Source organism: Gopherus flavomarginatus, chromosome 3, assembly GCF_025201925.1.
Source record: "Gopherus flavomarginatus isolate rGopFla2 chromosome 3, rGopFla2.mat.asm, whole genome shotgun sequence".
NCBI lineage: Eukaryota > Metazoa > Chordata > Testudines > Testudinidae > Gopherus > Gopherus flavomarginatus.
Window position 1 is genome coordinate 185,753,331 of NC_066619.1, and position 15,964 is coordinate 185,769,294.

A 15,964-nucleotide genomic window follows, 5' to 3' on the forward strand; every position below is an offset into this window, starting at 1 on the left:
GGAATGCAGATATGGATCCGAGAGTTAAACCCTCAAACATTTTTTGTCCCATTAAGTTCTCATTCATTGAACTTGGTGGTCAGTGATGTATCATCAGCTTCTAGTGAGGCTGCTGAATTTTTTAATGTAATTCAAAGCATCTATGTATTTTTCTGTGCATCAACTCATCGATGGCAAATTTTGAAGCAGCATCTGGGAACATCCTCTTTGACACTGAAACCGCTGAGTGCCACATGATGGGAAAGTCGAGTGGAGGAGATAAAGCCTATCAAACACCAAATTGGGAAGATAGATGGTGCCATAGTTGCTATTATGGAGGATAATGCTATGACAGGAACTGTTCATGGGAGAACAGTGGCAGAAGGAAATGGAATCACCAGAAACATACATAACTTCAAATTTCTGCGTGTCTTAGTGTTTTGGCATGACATACTGTTTGAAATAAATGTTGTAAGCAGGAGACTCCAAGGTGTTGACCTGGATATATCTGGAGCAATGGAACAACTGGACAAAGCAAAGTCATACCTACAGACTTACCGGTCAGATGAGGGATTTCAAAACGTTCTGAAGAGAGCACAGGAGTTGGCAGAGGAACTTCACACTGAAGCTATTTTCCCACCCATTCAAAAATACGAGAATCACCAAAGAAGAAAACATTTTTATTACGAGACATGGGATAATCCCATAAGAGACCCCAGACAATTCAAAGTTGAATTCTTTTACCAGATGCTAGATTGTGCAATAGTCAGTTGAAGAATGTTTCATTCAGCTCAAGGAACACAGCAGTATATTTGGGATATTGTATGATATTCCAAAACTCCTCACTATATCTAAAGAAGACCTACACCAGCAATGCAGGGCGCTAGAGACAGTGTTGACATATAATGGCATGCATGATATTGATGCGATTGATTTAGGAGATGAACTGAAAGCCCTTTCAAGATACATTTCAGCAGGATCAACCCCAAAGGTTGTTCTGGAATATATGTGCACAAATAAGATGACCACCCTCCTTCCAAATGTTTTTGTTGCTCTGCACGTACTTCTAACACTTCCTGTAACAGTTGGCAGTGGAGAATGCAGCTTCTCCAAGCTGAAGTTAATAAGAGAGGCTGGTTGGCTTTGCAACCATCTAATTAGAACATGAGCTGGCCCAGACTGTGGACCTTCAGCAGGAAGCATTTCAGATCTTTGCAACCAAGAAGGCACGGAAAGCACCACTTTGATTATTCAAACCGATAAAAATGCTAGTGTTTACGATGCAGAGAAGAAAAGTTACATTTGCTGTTCAAGCGTTTGAAAGTTAAGTTAAGTGTTACTTAACATTTTTGAAGAAGGCTTTTTAAGTTGTTTGTTCTCCTTTATTGGGGTAGGTAGCAGAGCAGTACCATAAGAGGAGTAGAACAGGAATAAGGCAGAATTGAGACCTTTCAAAATTTTGGCCCAAGCAAGGGGGCATGGGGGCATCATTTGAGCTCCCCGCCTCAGGTGCCAAAATGTTGTGGGCCGGCCCTGAAAAGGGTTAATTTTGAGGCAGGCCTCTTTTCCACACGTGCATGCAAAACATCTGGGCCTTCAAACACCTGTGTCTGCTTTCATACTTGTGCATATCCTTTCAATAGTTTAAATCCTGTGCAGATACAAGTCTTACCTAGGTTTTCAAGGTGCAGAGGCAAGGGCTGTAGCCATATGACTATTGGAATACTTGAAGGGCAATTGTATGCCATCAGACCTGCAAGGTATAGGCATAGGTTTATGTATGTACAGTTTTATGAATGCCCAAGGGAAGAAAATCTGGTATAATGTGACTAACTAAACCACTGGATATTTTTGTATTTAATAATCAAACAAATGTTAAAGTGGTGAAAATGAGATTAGACAGTCAGTCCTTCTAATATTAAACACATTTTTATGTTTCTTTGCAGGCAGCATCCTTGACGGTGGACTCCTGTTCTGAGGACCAGGAACCAGGCTATTGTACTGTTAGTAATATGGCTGTTTCCACTGACTGGTAAAGAATATTTCATTTTGCTCTTTGTGATAAAAGAAGAGGTAAAATTTAAAAATCATTATAAATAGGAGAAATTTAGAATAACTGCTGTGTCAGGCCAGCTAATAGAAGGGGTTCTTTTGCCTTTAGGCATAGCCTGGTACAAGCAATGTTGGCATAAGCTGTACTACAGCAGGACTGGCCTGAGGAGGCATTCTATCCTGAGGCAGAATTCCCTCCCTGCTTCTTTCTTGTTCCAGGGTGTAGTAATTTTCAACAGGCCTATTGCAGCAACAAATTAAAACACTGCATCCCCTGCTCTTACCGTGATCCAGCTCAGTTGTATGGGCTGATGCCCTGTTGGAGGGAGAGGGGTAGAGCCAAGACTGCCAAGTCCCCAATTCTGGGGAAAAGTAGCAGACATACAGCTTTGGGCAGCCTGAAAAGTGGTGTAATGGGAGTCCTTCTTTCCCTTCATTCACCATAGTGAAAATTCACAATCTAGCCCAAATTAATTATCAAACCAGAATATCAGACAGTCAGAATCACTGATGCTTTAAAAGGTAAAAGAAAACTTTAGCCAGTCATAATCTGCTTACTGATAAAAGCATTAAAGACTTTAAAAAACTGTACTGGTGAATCAGATATTTTCTGACTGGCTGATGACAGAATCTGGTCATAATCTAAGCAATGTAAAATGTACCTTTTAGGAACAGTGAAGTCAGCGATTCTGATTCTGCACCAATATCCATCAGGTTTTTATGTTTTTAGCCTGTTGGGATTTTAGCCTCTGGGGTGATTAGAGTAGAGTTTTGTCTCAGGATAAATATCTCTCATTATAGAATTAAAATAGCCAAGCTTTAAAATTTAGGCTCCCAGTTAGCAATCACTCTATGTGTGGAACTTCCATTGCAGTCAGGCCAAAATGTGCATATGGACCAGTCACAGAATCAGGCTTATAGGATGAAATCCTGGCACCGCTGAAGTCAGAGGCAAAACTCCCATTGATTTCAATGGGGTCAGGAGTTCACCTCGCAATTTTTTTAAAAAGTTTTATGTTTAGCTCAGCAAACTCTCACTCCACCTGTTTCTAGCCCAATTATCCTTAGTGGCTAGTGTTAGAAATTTTCCTTAGCAAAGCCTCCTAATGCCGTTGTTTTTACCAAAAAAAAATCTTTTTTACCTGAATAAATATAGGAATACAGACCCAAATTCATGATCCAGCAGTTACATTAGCTCCTAATTTTCACTCTGCTGCTGTTTAACTTTACTTTTCACTTCTTATGAATACATGAGAAATAGCACCAATCTCAGACATACTCTTATCTCCCAGCTGATTGCTACGTGCTCAGGCTAAGTAACTATTCTCAATTTTTTTTCCTGTATATTTGGAATAATTTCCAAATATCTGTATTGTTTTTATTTGCTGTTTTCACTTTTAGCGTGGTGGGAGGGAAGAAGTGGGTTGTACCTACCTCACCTTATAGGAGTGTTGTGAGGACAAATTAGTTAATATTTAAATACATTTTGAAGATGAAAAGTGCTGTATTCTAAGTATTGTTAATATTGTTGCTATTTTCTCACCATTATCTGGCTCACTTTTCATTTAGCCCTATGGCTTCCCCACTAACAAAGCAGTTTATTGCCTTGTAATATGGTGCTCCAACTTGTAATTAAATATCACTCCCAATGATAAATATCATTAGGTCAAATCTTCATTCGATACTGACTCAAGCAAAACTCCCCATCCAGTTAAAGGAGATTTGCTTGAGTAAAAACTGAGTGAGAACTTCAGGTTTAGGCCCATTGTAATGGTTGTTTCAGAGGTGGTTTTAACTAGAGCAGATTGGTCACTTATGCAATAATTCTGTGATTGTAAAAAATGAACTGTAGAAATTGAACTGTAGAAATGAAAGATCTTAGACTTAGAAGATATGAGAGTTATTCTATTATCGCCAATTTATGTGCTGATATTAATACACCGATTCTCCTGCTTCTCTTCCAGGACTCTCGACGTACAACCAAATCGAGTAACTGTTGGTGGCATTAGATCTCTAGAGCCAATACTTCAGAGGAGAGGACAGGTGGAAAGTCATGATTTTGTGGGTTGTATAATGGAGTTTGCAGTCAATGGACGTCCTCTGGAACCCAGCCAGGCTTTGGCAGCTCAAGGAATCTTAGATCGGTATGTCAGCTGTACCTAGTATCTAATAATATCTATAAAAAAAGAAAGTGGCATAAGAGTTAAATGTTAATTAATTCAAATGCCTGTGAATATGAATATACAATATTCTATCAAATGTAAAGGACCAAGGAAGGATCTAAACTTGGAAATAAGATTATGCAGAAATCAGAGTTTGCAGAAACCCAATTCCAATTTTCCACAAAGCAGCAACAGTACATTTCTACCACTATTTATTATTTTTGTTGTCCAGCAGTCTGAAATAAAGTAGCTCTTTTTAAAAAAGTCCATGTAAATTCCACCTGGATTTGACTATACTGGTATGATTCACTAACCTTCCCCTTTTGTTTTTATCCTAAATGTCTGTTCTCTCACTTTCCCAGTCAAATATAACTGAATTTCCCTCATACAATCTCCTTTTGTGAATGCTGTTTTAGAAATGATTGATTAGCTGAATCAATTGTTTTTTTTCCATCTCACTGTTTGAAATTATAGTTATAGCAACAGTATGGCTTGCAAACCCACAGTTGCTAGTTCATCTCAGGGCCTCCCAGAGGATTCAAGGGGCCTAGGATCTTCGGCGGTTGCTGCCAAAGACCCAGCACTTTGGCGGCAGGTCCCGGGGCGGAAGGACCCCCTGCCACCAAATTGCTGCCGAAGACCCAGCACTGCAGCGGGGAGGTCCTTCCGCCCCAGGACCTGCCACTGCGGGTCTTCGGGGCACTTCGGCAGTGGGTTCTGGAGCAGAAGGGCCCACCGTTGCTTAATTGCCGTGGAAGATGCTCCGGGGGCCCAGACCCCGTGAGAGTTTTCTGGGGCCCCCAGAGCGAGTGAAAGATCCCACTCCAGGGCCCCTGAAAAACTCTCGTGGGGGCCCCTGCGGGGCCTCGGGCAAATTACCCCACTTGCCCCCCCGCGCCCGGGCGGCCCTGGTTCATCTTTACCCTTTTCACCTCCCAAGCTTGTGTTATTTCTTATGGTGTGAGACTTCCTGAGCTTCTGTAGCTGAAGATGTCAACTTCAATAACATTCTCCTAGAAAACAGCATCCTGGGACATGCCAGCGAAGTAAAAAAGTGTCTTTGGATTTTATATCTTTCACCATCCAAGACTGCTGCCAATCAAGACTTTTCCTTTCGTACCTTGGGCAGTTTAACAATGAAAGATGGCTCCAGGTTTTCTTCGAGATTTGCTTGGCAGATTCAAAGTTAAAACCACCCTACCCACCTCCATTAAAAGGCTATTATCTAAGAAAGTATTGATGAATTTTCAACCTTTTTAAATGATGACAAACCTCTACAACAGGGATCGGCAACCTTTGGCATGCGACCCATCAGGGAAATCTGCTGGGGGCCAGGATGGTTTGTTTACCTGCAGCATCCGCAGATTTGGCCGATCGCAGCTCCCACTGGCCGCAGTTCGCCATTCCAGGCTAATGGGGGCTGCGGGAAGCGTCGGCCAGCACATCCCTCGGCCAGTGGGAGCTCTACAATGTATGCATGTGCTTAAAATTTTAGCCATGTAACCTTCTTCACAGACCATAAACTTCAACAGTAATCTTGTACCAGTTCTGAAAACCTCTCAACTAATTTTAACAGTCTCTGTCTTAGGCAAAGATTCAGACTACATAATTCATTTATATCTAAAAATACTACTTTCAATTCAAGTTTATTACATGGTAATTCCTTTCTCCATTCCTGTTTCAGATTATATGTACAGTAAGAATATTACAGATCCTTTTTGTATTACATTGTTAGGCCAAGAATATGTGTAGACAAAGAATGTGACTGAAAGGAGGTTGAGTGAAAGACCAGAGTACAACTTGAAGTCATGGAATGAAAGATGATAATTTTCATTATTTTGTTTGTGTAACCCAAATGTATGACTGCCATAAAGATATTGTACATGTTTGAGCATAGCAGTCTTTGAGAAGACTGTTGTTTTTTAAAACATACATGAACACTGATATGTATGCATATTAATATTATTTGCAAATTATTCAAGTTAATATCTAATGTGTAGCATATAAGATAGAGTTTTTGTATTTCCTCCTAGTTCCCTCTGAAGTCCTCTCTCTTTTTTTAATACTGTTACAACTTGGCACTGAAAACTGGGAACTGTTTCAATATATCAGATTTCTTCATGCAGAGAACTTAACACTATTACTTTTTACTACTTTACAAGAGACTTTAAACAATTCATCCGTGTGGGTTGGGGAGGAAGGGGTGGTATCACTTAAACGCATATGACGCCATCCAAAAGGCTTATTTTATTTGTTTAAAGTACATACTCCAGTGACTACTCTTTTGATTTGTTTTAGATGCCCTAGATTAGAAGGAGCTTGTGCAATTAGCCCTTGCCAACACGGTGGCACCTGTGTTGATTACTGGTCATGGCAGCAATGTTATTGCAAAGATGGATTGACTGGGAAACACTGTGAAAAATGTATGTAGAAGGCTTAATTATCCTTCTGTTTAATCTACAGTTAATCACACAGTTTAATCACGTGCAGTTGGGTTTTATGTTTAGATGACATTAACTGTTGTTAAATGATGAAAACGTGTCATGCTTGCATTCACTGTTACAATAATTATGAACAAAAGTGACCCATTGACTTTCTGCCATATCATCACTTTGAATATGGTAGGGGAAAAAGTTCAAATAAGAAAACACATATATAAATATAAATACAAACAAGAGGAGCTCATTTATTTTTCAAAAAAAACCATAATTATGTCTACATTTATTAATTTGCAAATAAATAGCTCTACATAATATAGCTAGGATTGCATAATATAGCAAGCTAATTAAGGTGTATTCAGATTTTATTTATTTTTGTGATTGCTCTGTGAAAACCATTTAATTCTGTTCATGTCAACCTGCTCTGTTTTCTTACATATTCCATTATTGTATTGATTATTTAGATGCTGTTGTACTGGCTTACAAAAGAGTTTTGCTTCATTTCTGGTAGGATTTTGAGGATTCTGCAGTGTAACTAATATTATATATTAGTTTCTACCAACCTAAAGTGTGCTAGGTATTTTACAAAACAAATAGAGCATTGTTCCTACCTTGAAGAGCATACAATTTATTTTATCCCAAGGACACTGTCCAGAGTAAAGGGAAACAAGGGCATACCAAGAAAAGAATCGTAGCTCACAGAGCCAAAATTCCTTCCTTGTTTTGCCCTTGCTCCCAGAGTGTTTTAATTTACTCCTGTTCTATACTAGCAGTAAGATAACTCACTCACGCTCTCTCTGTCTCACACAGCACTGCTGGGTCTGCTGCAGTGGCCAAAGAGTATACGGTTGAAGCCGAGGCTTCACACACTCCTATTTCTTCCCACCTACTTTACCTCAACAAAAGAATTAGATAAAGCATACTCAACGCTTCCTCCTATATTTGTCCTAGATATTACTGCCGATACTGCCTTATCATTAGAAGGCAAAGGACGCCTTGACTACCACATGAGCCGGAATAAGAAACGAGAGTACATGATGAAATATGGCAGTAAGGGAGCCATTTTGGAGCCCCTGAGTGTGAACCATTTGGAAGTGAAATTCAGGACAAGGAGTGAGAATGGAATTTTAATTCATATCCAGGAAAGCAGCAATTACACTACTGTGAAGGTAGGATTAAAGCTAATGCTGACTTGATTTGATTGCACTGCCTGCTGTGTAGTGATCTAAATCACCTCTTCTGTTGCCCTTGTCTTTTTCTTTATAAAATATTACAGCTTTGACTAATGCTGGGCACTATTCCAGTATCTTTCATCTTCTCAACAATTCTTTCATTATTTTCCAAGATATCAGAAGGTCTTAGTGGTTTTGTTTCTAATCAGTTTTGTCTAGACTCCAAGTAAGGGCTATTTTAAGGAACATATTCGTTGCCATATTTGTTTACACTACTAAGTTGCATTCTAGAGTGCAAACCTTTTTCCTGTTGGCCTTTTATGTTTTCTTTCTTCAGACACTCCCTCACCACACTGTCAGACTACCAAACACAAGCCAACAAGTTTTCATGAATTCATACTAATACAGTACACACCAGACAATCTTATTTCATATCCATAAAGACACCCTTCCTGGATTTTATCTTCCTCACCAGAATGGAGATGTTAAAAAGGCAAACATTACATGATTCTGAGATGTTCCACTAAATCAGTGCTTTAAGCTCCATGCAGTTTTTTTCCAACTGTTTAGCCCTAGATAAGTTACTTTTCTCAAGAGAAACTGATGGGTTTAGTCCCTGGCTATGACTCAATCCACTTAGTCATAATTCTAAATGAGTACAGCAGTGATGCTGGCAAACTTCTTTATTGGATAGATGCAATCTCCAAGTTTCCTTGACTACTGGAATTCTTTCCAATTTTTTCCCAACATTTAGAGAAACTCCTACATAAGACCACACTTTCTGTGCCTCAGCCAGCATGGATATTGTCTGCTTGCCTGGTTTTCATTCCTACCAGGAGTGCACAACTTTTCTGACAAAAAGGACTGCATTATCAACTTCCAAGAAACCCATAATCAGGACTTCATTTGCATATAATTTACAGCCTTATTGTATAAAAAACAAATGCATTAAAACATATTTATTTTTATTTGCATTTTCCTTGTTAAATTAATAAAAATGGATAGAACTTTGTTGCCTAACAATGAAAAACTGCAGGTATCTACTTTGCTCTCACCCTGTATGTACAGAAAGAGAGCAGTAGCCAGGAGCCATACTTTATGCATCCCTAGCTACAAGTTGTGCCCCTTGATTCATAACATCTGAGGAGATCTTCTTGTTTTCAATTCTGCAGATTTGGCCTGGTGAAGACTAGCTTGGTGGGAATAAATAAAATGCTTAAATTTTGCCTACAGTGGAAATTTGGCAGGCAATAAGCATGATGAAAAAAGACAAAGTAAGCTTTGGTGGTTAAAGTGCAAGCAGCTTGTTTACAGTAGAACTCCCATCATTTTTTGCAATGATGAAGCTACAGCAAGGGTGCAGCAGCAATGCACCCCAGCAGCTTCAAAGATGGGGGGTCATCATCTGAAGCTGTAGGCGGAAAGAAGCTGTTTCTCCTTCAAAGGGGGTTTCCCACTCACCAGCCCTTCTCCGGATTGCGAGAGATAGAGGGGAGAAGGAGGATGTAGCTAAGAGTGGGTAAGAGAGGAGCTATGTGGAAGTTCATAGTCTCCTTTGGAACAGAGGGGAGGACATATAAGTCTACACACCACTACTGACCAGCGGATCTACCTTCCCATCCCTGGGATTAGTGTAGGGCTGTTCTTTGTTTATTTGTTTGAGGTATGGGGTTGACTGGGTTTTTTTGTGGGGTTTTTTTTGGAGGGGGAAGGGTCAGCTCTATACATGTTGCTAGTTGCCTTTTGGAGACTGGGAAGGAATTTTTCCCTCATTGGCAGATTGATCAGGGTGGGTGGAGGCTTTTTTTTTTTTATTTGTCTTCCTACAGCAGCCCAGAGACCTGATGGATAGGACCATAGGTATGAATCAAGTTGTCAGAACTTGGCAGGTGCCCAGTGTAGGCACCATCAGATGGTTTATCAGTTCCCTGATAAACTCGAATTGGAAGTGGATTTAGGGGAAGGCATCACCTAAAGAAGCTGATGAATAGAGTTGAGGCTCCCAATCTCTGGTATAGTGGGGAGAAAACCCCCTTTCCCAGCCCTTTAATCCTCATGAAGGGAAGGTGGTGGGTTCCCAGCAAGAGGCTGGGGACCAGCTGTGGCAGGGTAGGAGGGACCTCTAACAAGAGGAACAGATTAGAGAAGGAATGATGACCTGCCTTATTTGATTTATTGCTGGATAGTTCCCAGATGAGTTAATAAAGTTGCATTCTCATTAAAGCACATTCCTTGTGTCTTGTCTGTCTTCCTGCACGTCCGGGGCAATGAGAGATTTTCAGAACCACTTTGTGAAAATGCAGCCTGAGGATCGTCTCTGCAGTGTTATCTGGCCTTGCTTTTCTCAGTGTGAAAAAGTCAAAGCTTGAGATCAAACCGTAAATCCAGCTCTTCCTTCGGGTAGTATGATGCACTATGTACTATGGCCAAAATTATCAATCTTGTTGGCCTGCGTTTAGAAGCCCGTTGACTTCACTGAGAGTTGTGAATTCTCAGCACTTCTGAAAGTCACAGTACTTATTTAAGTGCTTGATTTTTCTAATCTATTTTGACTCACCTTCAAAATTATTTTGTTACTTGATTTGTGTGGCTTGTTAACTTATTTGAGCAGCAAGATATTAAGCATATGGAAAAGGGGTAAAAGTCCAAATATGTTTCAATACTAGAACATGTTATAAATAAGCCACAGTACCTAAATCACACCTGCTTTACTCCATTTTACCCATTATTACTCACTGATTTAAATGGAACTACAGTGGGATAAAACTGGAGTGACACAGTGATGAATCAGGACCATCAAGATTGCAAGTATTTTCATTTAGAAAAAAGTTGGAGAATTCAGTGAACTTTCATAATTAGGTTTCTCTTTATGACTCACGGGGCTCTGTAATGTAGGAAATGAAGACATAAGAAGATCCAGTGGCTCAGAGCTGAAGCTAGACAAATTCATACTGGAAATAAGTAAAAAGGGGAGGGGGACCAGTTTGGGTAATTAATCACTGAAGCAATTTATAAAGGGATATGATGGATTCTCCATCACTTGAAGTCTATTAATTAAGATTTGTTGTCTTTCTACAAGATCTGTTCTAGCTCAGTCAAAAACAATGGGATAAATGCAGCAATTAGGTGAAATTGTATGGCCTGTATTATACAGGAGATCAAATGATCAATATGGTCCTTTATCCCAGATGTGCAGGAAGAAAGACAAGATGCGAGTGATGTGGTTTAATTGACTTAGTTAACTCATCTGGGAAGTATCCAGCAATGAATCATACAATGCAGGTCATTGTTCCTTCCTTAATCATTTCCACCTACATATTTGAAAGCTGTCATCAGCCCTCCAAATCTGGTCTCATCCCATTGCTGGGACTCAGCCTTGCTCCTCTGTATGAGGGTAATGAGGCGGGGAGAGTGGGTTATGTCCTTATTGTACCAGATGTTGTACCAGATCCGCAACCCTGTTCTGAAGCTTCTTTAGGGCATTCCTCCCTCTAGTTCCACTTCCAATTCTGGTTCATCTGGGAACTAGACCTATGGAATGAGTACTTGCATCCGACACCTGCCAAAATGAGGATCCAGCAATTCATTTGGCTGCCTCACTCCACCACCCAACCAGGTTCCCAGATAGTTAACAATTCCTTCCCTAACAGTGGTTAAAAATATGTCTGCTCCCTGTCTTCCCATTTTACACACCTTCAATCCTTGTCAACCTGTGGTGCCCCTCCCATAGCCTCTGCTCTAGTATTTCAGACCAGTTTATAATCCCCCTCCCCCGCCCCTGGAGGAGATCCTGAACCTGCCTTAAATCTCTCTTAACCATCATGATTAAGTCAGCCCACCTATAAAATCCCAAATTGTTTTCCCCATATGCACAGCATTCATGTCTAGTGGCTGCTCCTGACTGCGAAAGAGTATAAGAGGGGCATCAGCTGGTCTCAGAGTATGCCCCTCCTGTCATGCCAACACAATATTGCTTTGTCACCTCCACGTGACCTGTGGGCCCAATATCCACAGATCCACACACCAGCTCTCACGACCCTATTCCTTGCTCCTGAAAATTGGCTTAAAAAGTAAAACTAGCCATTCACGCCATTGAACTCTGATTCTCAACCAGGGGCTGAATGTACATCTTGTATGCATTTGAATGCCAACACCCAACTGCCTGTACCCTTCTGTCCCCTATTTCCTGTTAGGTAGGGTGACCAGACATCCAGTTTTTAAAGGATAGTCCCGAATTTAAGCCCTCCTGCAGATGTCTTGACTTTTTCTTAAAAACAGGCAAATTGTTCCATATTTTCTGTCTACCCCACATCAGTACTGGCAGGTCCTGCTGCTCGCTGGATCCCTGCTCACCAGCCACCTGCCCACCAGTAGTGAGTGGGGGGTCCAGTGCCTAATGATGGTGGTGAGTGTGCAAGGCTGAGGGTGGGGCAAAGCTGGAGCGCTTGGGATCGGCTGATCCTCGTGTTTGTTCGTCAGTGCAGCCCCTGCTGCAGGCCAGCAGGGCCCTGCCCTCCATCCCATTTCAAGCTGGCACTGGCTGCGCGCTGCGAGCTGTGGTGGCTGGTAAGTGCGGGCAAGCGCCAAGCAGCGGCTGGTAGGTGTCGCCTCTGCTGCCCACACATCGGCCCTTTATGTGCCCCCCCCCACTGTCCTCTCCCTGATTTGCCCTTTCACCTCTCCCCAGCCCCACTGCTCCTCCATATCCCCCCCGGCGGGGCATGTCCCACTCCCAGTGCTGAGCAGAAAACCAGCCCCTGGTCAGAGTGCTCAGTTCACCAACAGCCTGGCTGGCAGGCTCCTTCCTTCCCCCACTGCCTCTGGCTGGGTAGGCGCCCTGAGAAAGGTCAAGACCCTCCAGCCCAATGCACTGGCCAGGAGGAGCCAAGCCCTGTGTGTGTCAGAGCCCCGCAGAGTGCTGGAATTGGGAAGCCTCTCTACCCCTCAGCTAAGCTCTGGAGTGGCAGGGGGAAGCAATTTCCAGCCTGTTCATGCCCTGACCAGGCAGGCTACACAGCAGCCCCCCAGGCATGGGCTTAGCACCCTCTTCACCTCCCCCCTGACTGCCCTGGGTCCTTCCCCCAGGGAGTATGGGGCTGCTGCATCCCAAGGGCACCCTCCTCTGCTGAGCCACCTCTCTGGCCAGGTTCACTGAAGCCCCTGCAGTGAGGTTCCCTGGGATGTGGTGCACAATGTATCCTTAGGGCTTACCCCATTCCTGCCCATTTTGTAGCCGGGGGACAGAAGTAAGCTGGGTTGTGTCGGGTGGCCAGCAGCAGCCTGAAGGTGTTAATTGCCTTTCAACACTGTGCGAGCAGGAAAGGACAAGCTGCTTCCATCCACTGGGGAGCAGGGATTAGGAGGGAAAAGAGCTCTGCAAAGACATGGGCCAGGTCATCCCTCCCCTGTGGCAGGAAGCAGCTCCTGTCCCTTCCCTCCCTCACAGGCTGCTGCTGGCCACATTCTGGTGTGAATCCTGGCAGAAATATGAGGAAGGGGGGCATATGACCCTGCATGCCCTCATGTTGCCTCGGGAACACGCAGCAACAGGTACAAGGAGAGGAAAGTCTGTCCCAGGGGCTCAGCCAGGCATGGTGTGCAAATATCACCGGGCAGGGAGGGTTGGGACAGGTGGTCAACCCACACACCATGTAAGAGCGGTGTACGGGAGTGTGGATGTGTCGTGTGTGTGTGTGTGTGAGAGAGAGAGAGAGAGAGACACAGAGAGAGAGAGAGAGAGAGAGAGACCACTCCCCGTGTGAACTATAAAGTCTTAAAGATAAAGTAAATAAAAGAATTGAACTACACAATGTTTCTTTTTAACCAGGAGCTCAGTCAACATGATATTAATTTGAACGTTTGTACTGCATAGTTCTGTTTGATTGCCATTGACCTTCCTTGAATACAAGTAATTTTACCACGTGTCCTGTATTCAGCATAAGGAAATATGGTCACCCTACTGTTGGGTTGCAGATGTCACTGCTCGATCTTGAATGAGTGCAAGCCAAATGTACTAGTGGAACCCCATCATTGTAGGTCCCATTCTCAAGACCACAACAAGCTGGAATTTTGTGAGGTGTCTCCTGTTGCACTGAAGAAAGAGAGGCCCATCCCTAGACAGCCTCACTACTGTGTAAGCCCTTAATACCATCTTCTTGCAGCTCTCTGGACTCACCTTGCCATTCTTGATCTGTTTTTGACATCCTCACGGTCCAGATAACCTATTGTTCCCTTCATTTTCCATCCCTAAACTCCAAAGCCCTACCAAAAGTATCCCTTACTGACCCAGGCACCATTCAATGACTCTAAATGCTCCAAAAATACCACCAGGAATGCAGCATTTAACATGGATACCAGATGACCGCATTGGCATATCTGATGAAAAACTCAAATTCAAAGAATCTCTATACTGGTGGGTCATTGGGGATCCTCCCTAGGGACTTTGGATTGAGACCAGCCCACTAACAACCTCCTAACCAGAAACTCACTGCAGGATCTGGGTAACCTTTTGTCCTGCAGCAAAATACAGTGCCTGATAAGCGACCATCAATGGTTGATTATGCCAGCCAACTATGCAATAGTGACAGTACCTGATCTTCAAGAATAGGCCAAATCATAGGCACACCTACTCTCATCTGAAATTGAAATCCTCTGAAACCCCAACATATGTCTTAGGTGCTACAAATCTCTGCATTAAACCAAGAGCAGTCATGAGCCATGGTTCCAAAGGGCCAGCTGCATCTCGTCAGATTCCTTGTTTGCCAAGTCTCAATTTCTGTCCACCTGTAATTGAGACAAAGTCTTGGCTATGCTGTTATTAGTCCTGGGCACATGTTTGCAGTAAAACAAATATTATAAGTTAAACACTTCAGGGCAGATATCTCACTGGCCTCATCACACTGAGTGAATTGGAGGGCATGTGCCATCACCAGGTTGTCATGCCAGAACTGCATTCTTTTGTTCACAAATCTTTCCCCCAGATCATCACTGCAACTAAAATGGGAAAGAATCATAAAGCAAAATACATCGATGTAAAAGAAGAATAAGAAGCTGTTTGTTCAGTAAAGGGAACTCTTAGGGTATTAACAGTGCAGCTAGTTGATCATCATATTTTGGATTGTTTGGTTTTGCTTAGCGGTTCATGCTTTTCATTATAGCTCATTTGCCAGTCTCACTGCCATTTAAATAAAACCCAGAAATGGGATCCTTCAGAGTGTTATCAGCACAAACCATTTGTTTTGAGTTTAGAAATATGGTGTGGTTCAAGGAACTAGGAGCCACATTCTTTCTTCCTGACTGAAGAAGTCACAATCCAGTCTTGTCACTAGAAATTTTATATTTTCTATATGCCAGTATTATGTTATTTATGTGTCTGTTACCATTGACCACATGGAATTTTAAAGAAAAATAAATAGTCCTTAAGAGTAATAAATCACTAGGGAATTTATTGGCTGTTGGCAGGTAGAAGAATTATATAACGTGGCATTAAAATTACAATTCTGGGTTTAATATTTCAGTGGGTATTGAAAATGTTGGGTCATATGATTTTTTTTCTTTTTGCATAAAAGACAAATAAAAGGCAAAATCTTCAATCTCCATTCCACTTCATTTTAAAAGACTAAATAATAAAAGTGAAGAACTAATTGAAATATAGCTAAGTGCAAAACTTAACATCATGTAAAAACCACTTATTCAGTCTAATGCTTTTTTTTAAGAATACTTTTGAATCTAGCAAATGGTGTTGATTTTGTTATTACAGTCTATGTGACTGATATTCCAAATGTGGGATTCTTTCATATTGCCCCTCTGCCATGTACATTGGCCAGACCGGACAATCTCTACGCAAAAGAATAAATGGACACAAATCTGTCACCAGGAATCATAACATTCAAAAACCAGTGGGAGAACACTTCAACCTCTGTAACCACTCAGCGACAGACTTGAAGGTGGCAATTTTGCAACAAAAAAACTTCAAAACAGATTCCAAAGAGGGACTGTTGAACTTGAATTAATATGCAAATTAGATACAATTAACTTAGGTTTAAACAGAGACTGGGAATGCTTGGGTCATTACACTAATTGAATCTATTTCCCCATGTTAAGTTCTCCTCACACCTTCTATGGGTCATCTTGATTATCACTTCAAAGATTTTTTTTCTCC

At 41.9% G+C, this 15,964-nt stretch overlaps 1 protein-coding gene across 2 annotated transcripts in view; it reads left to right on the plus strand.

The window, feature by feature from the left end:
* Positions 1-15,964, plus strand: part of FAT4 (FAT atypical cadherin 4) — a 224,156-nt gene that overhangs the window by 194,589 nt on the left and 13,603 nt on the right. Inside the window, exons 12-16 of one of the 2 annotated variants that reach the window (XM_050946190.1) lie at positions 1,926-2,011; positions 3,996-4,175; positions 6,492-6,616; positions 7,583-7,800; positions 8,976-9,031. In XM_050946190.1, the coding sequence (XP_050802147.1) occupies positions 1,926-2,011; positions 3,996-4,175; positions 6,492-6,616; positions 7,583-7,800; positions 8,976-8,996 (630 nt within the window). In that variant the 3' untranslated portion in view covers positions 8,997-9,031. Of the gene's footprint in view, positions 1-1,925; positions 2,012-3,995; positions 4,176-6,491; positions 6,617-7,582; positions 7,801-8,975; positions 9,032-15,964 lie in introns of those variants that run through there. The other variant, XM_050946189.1, reaches the window with a different exon arrangement.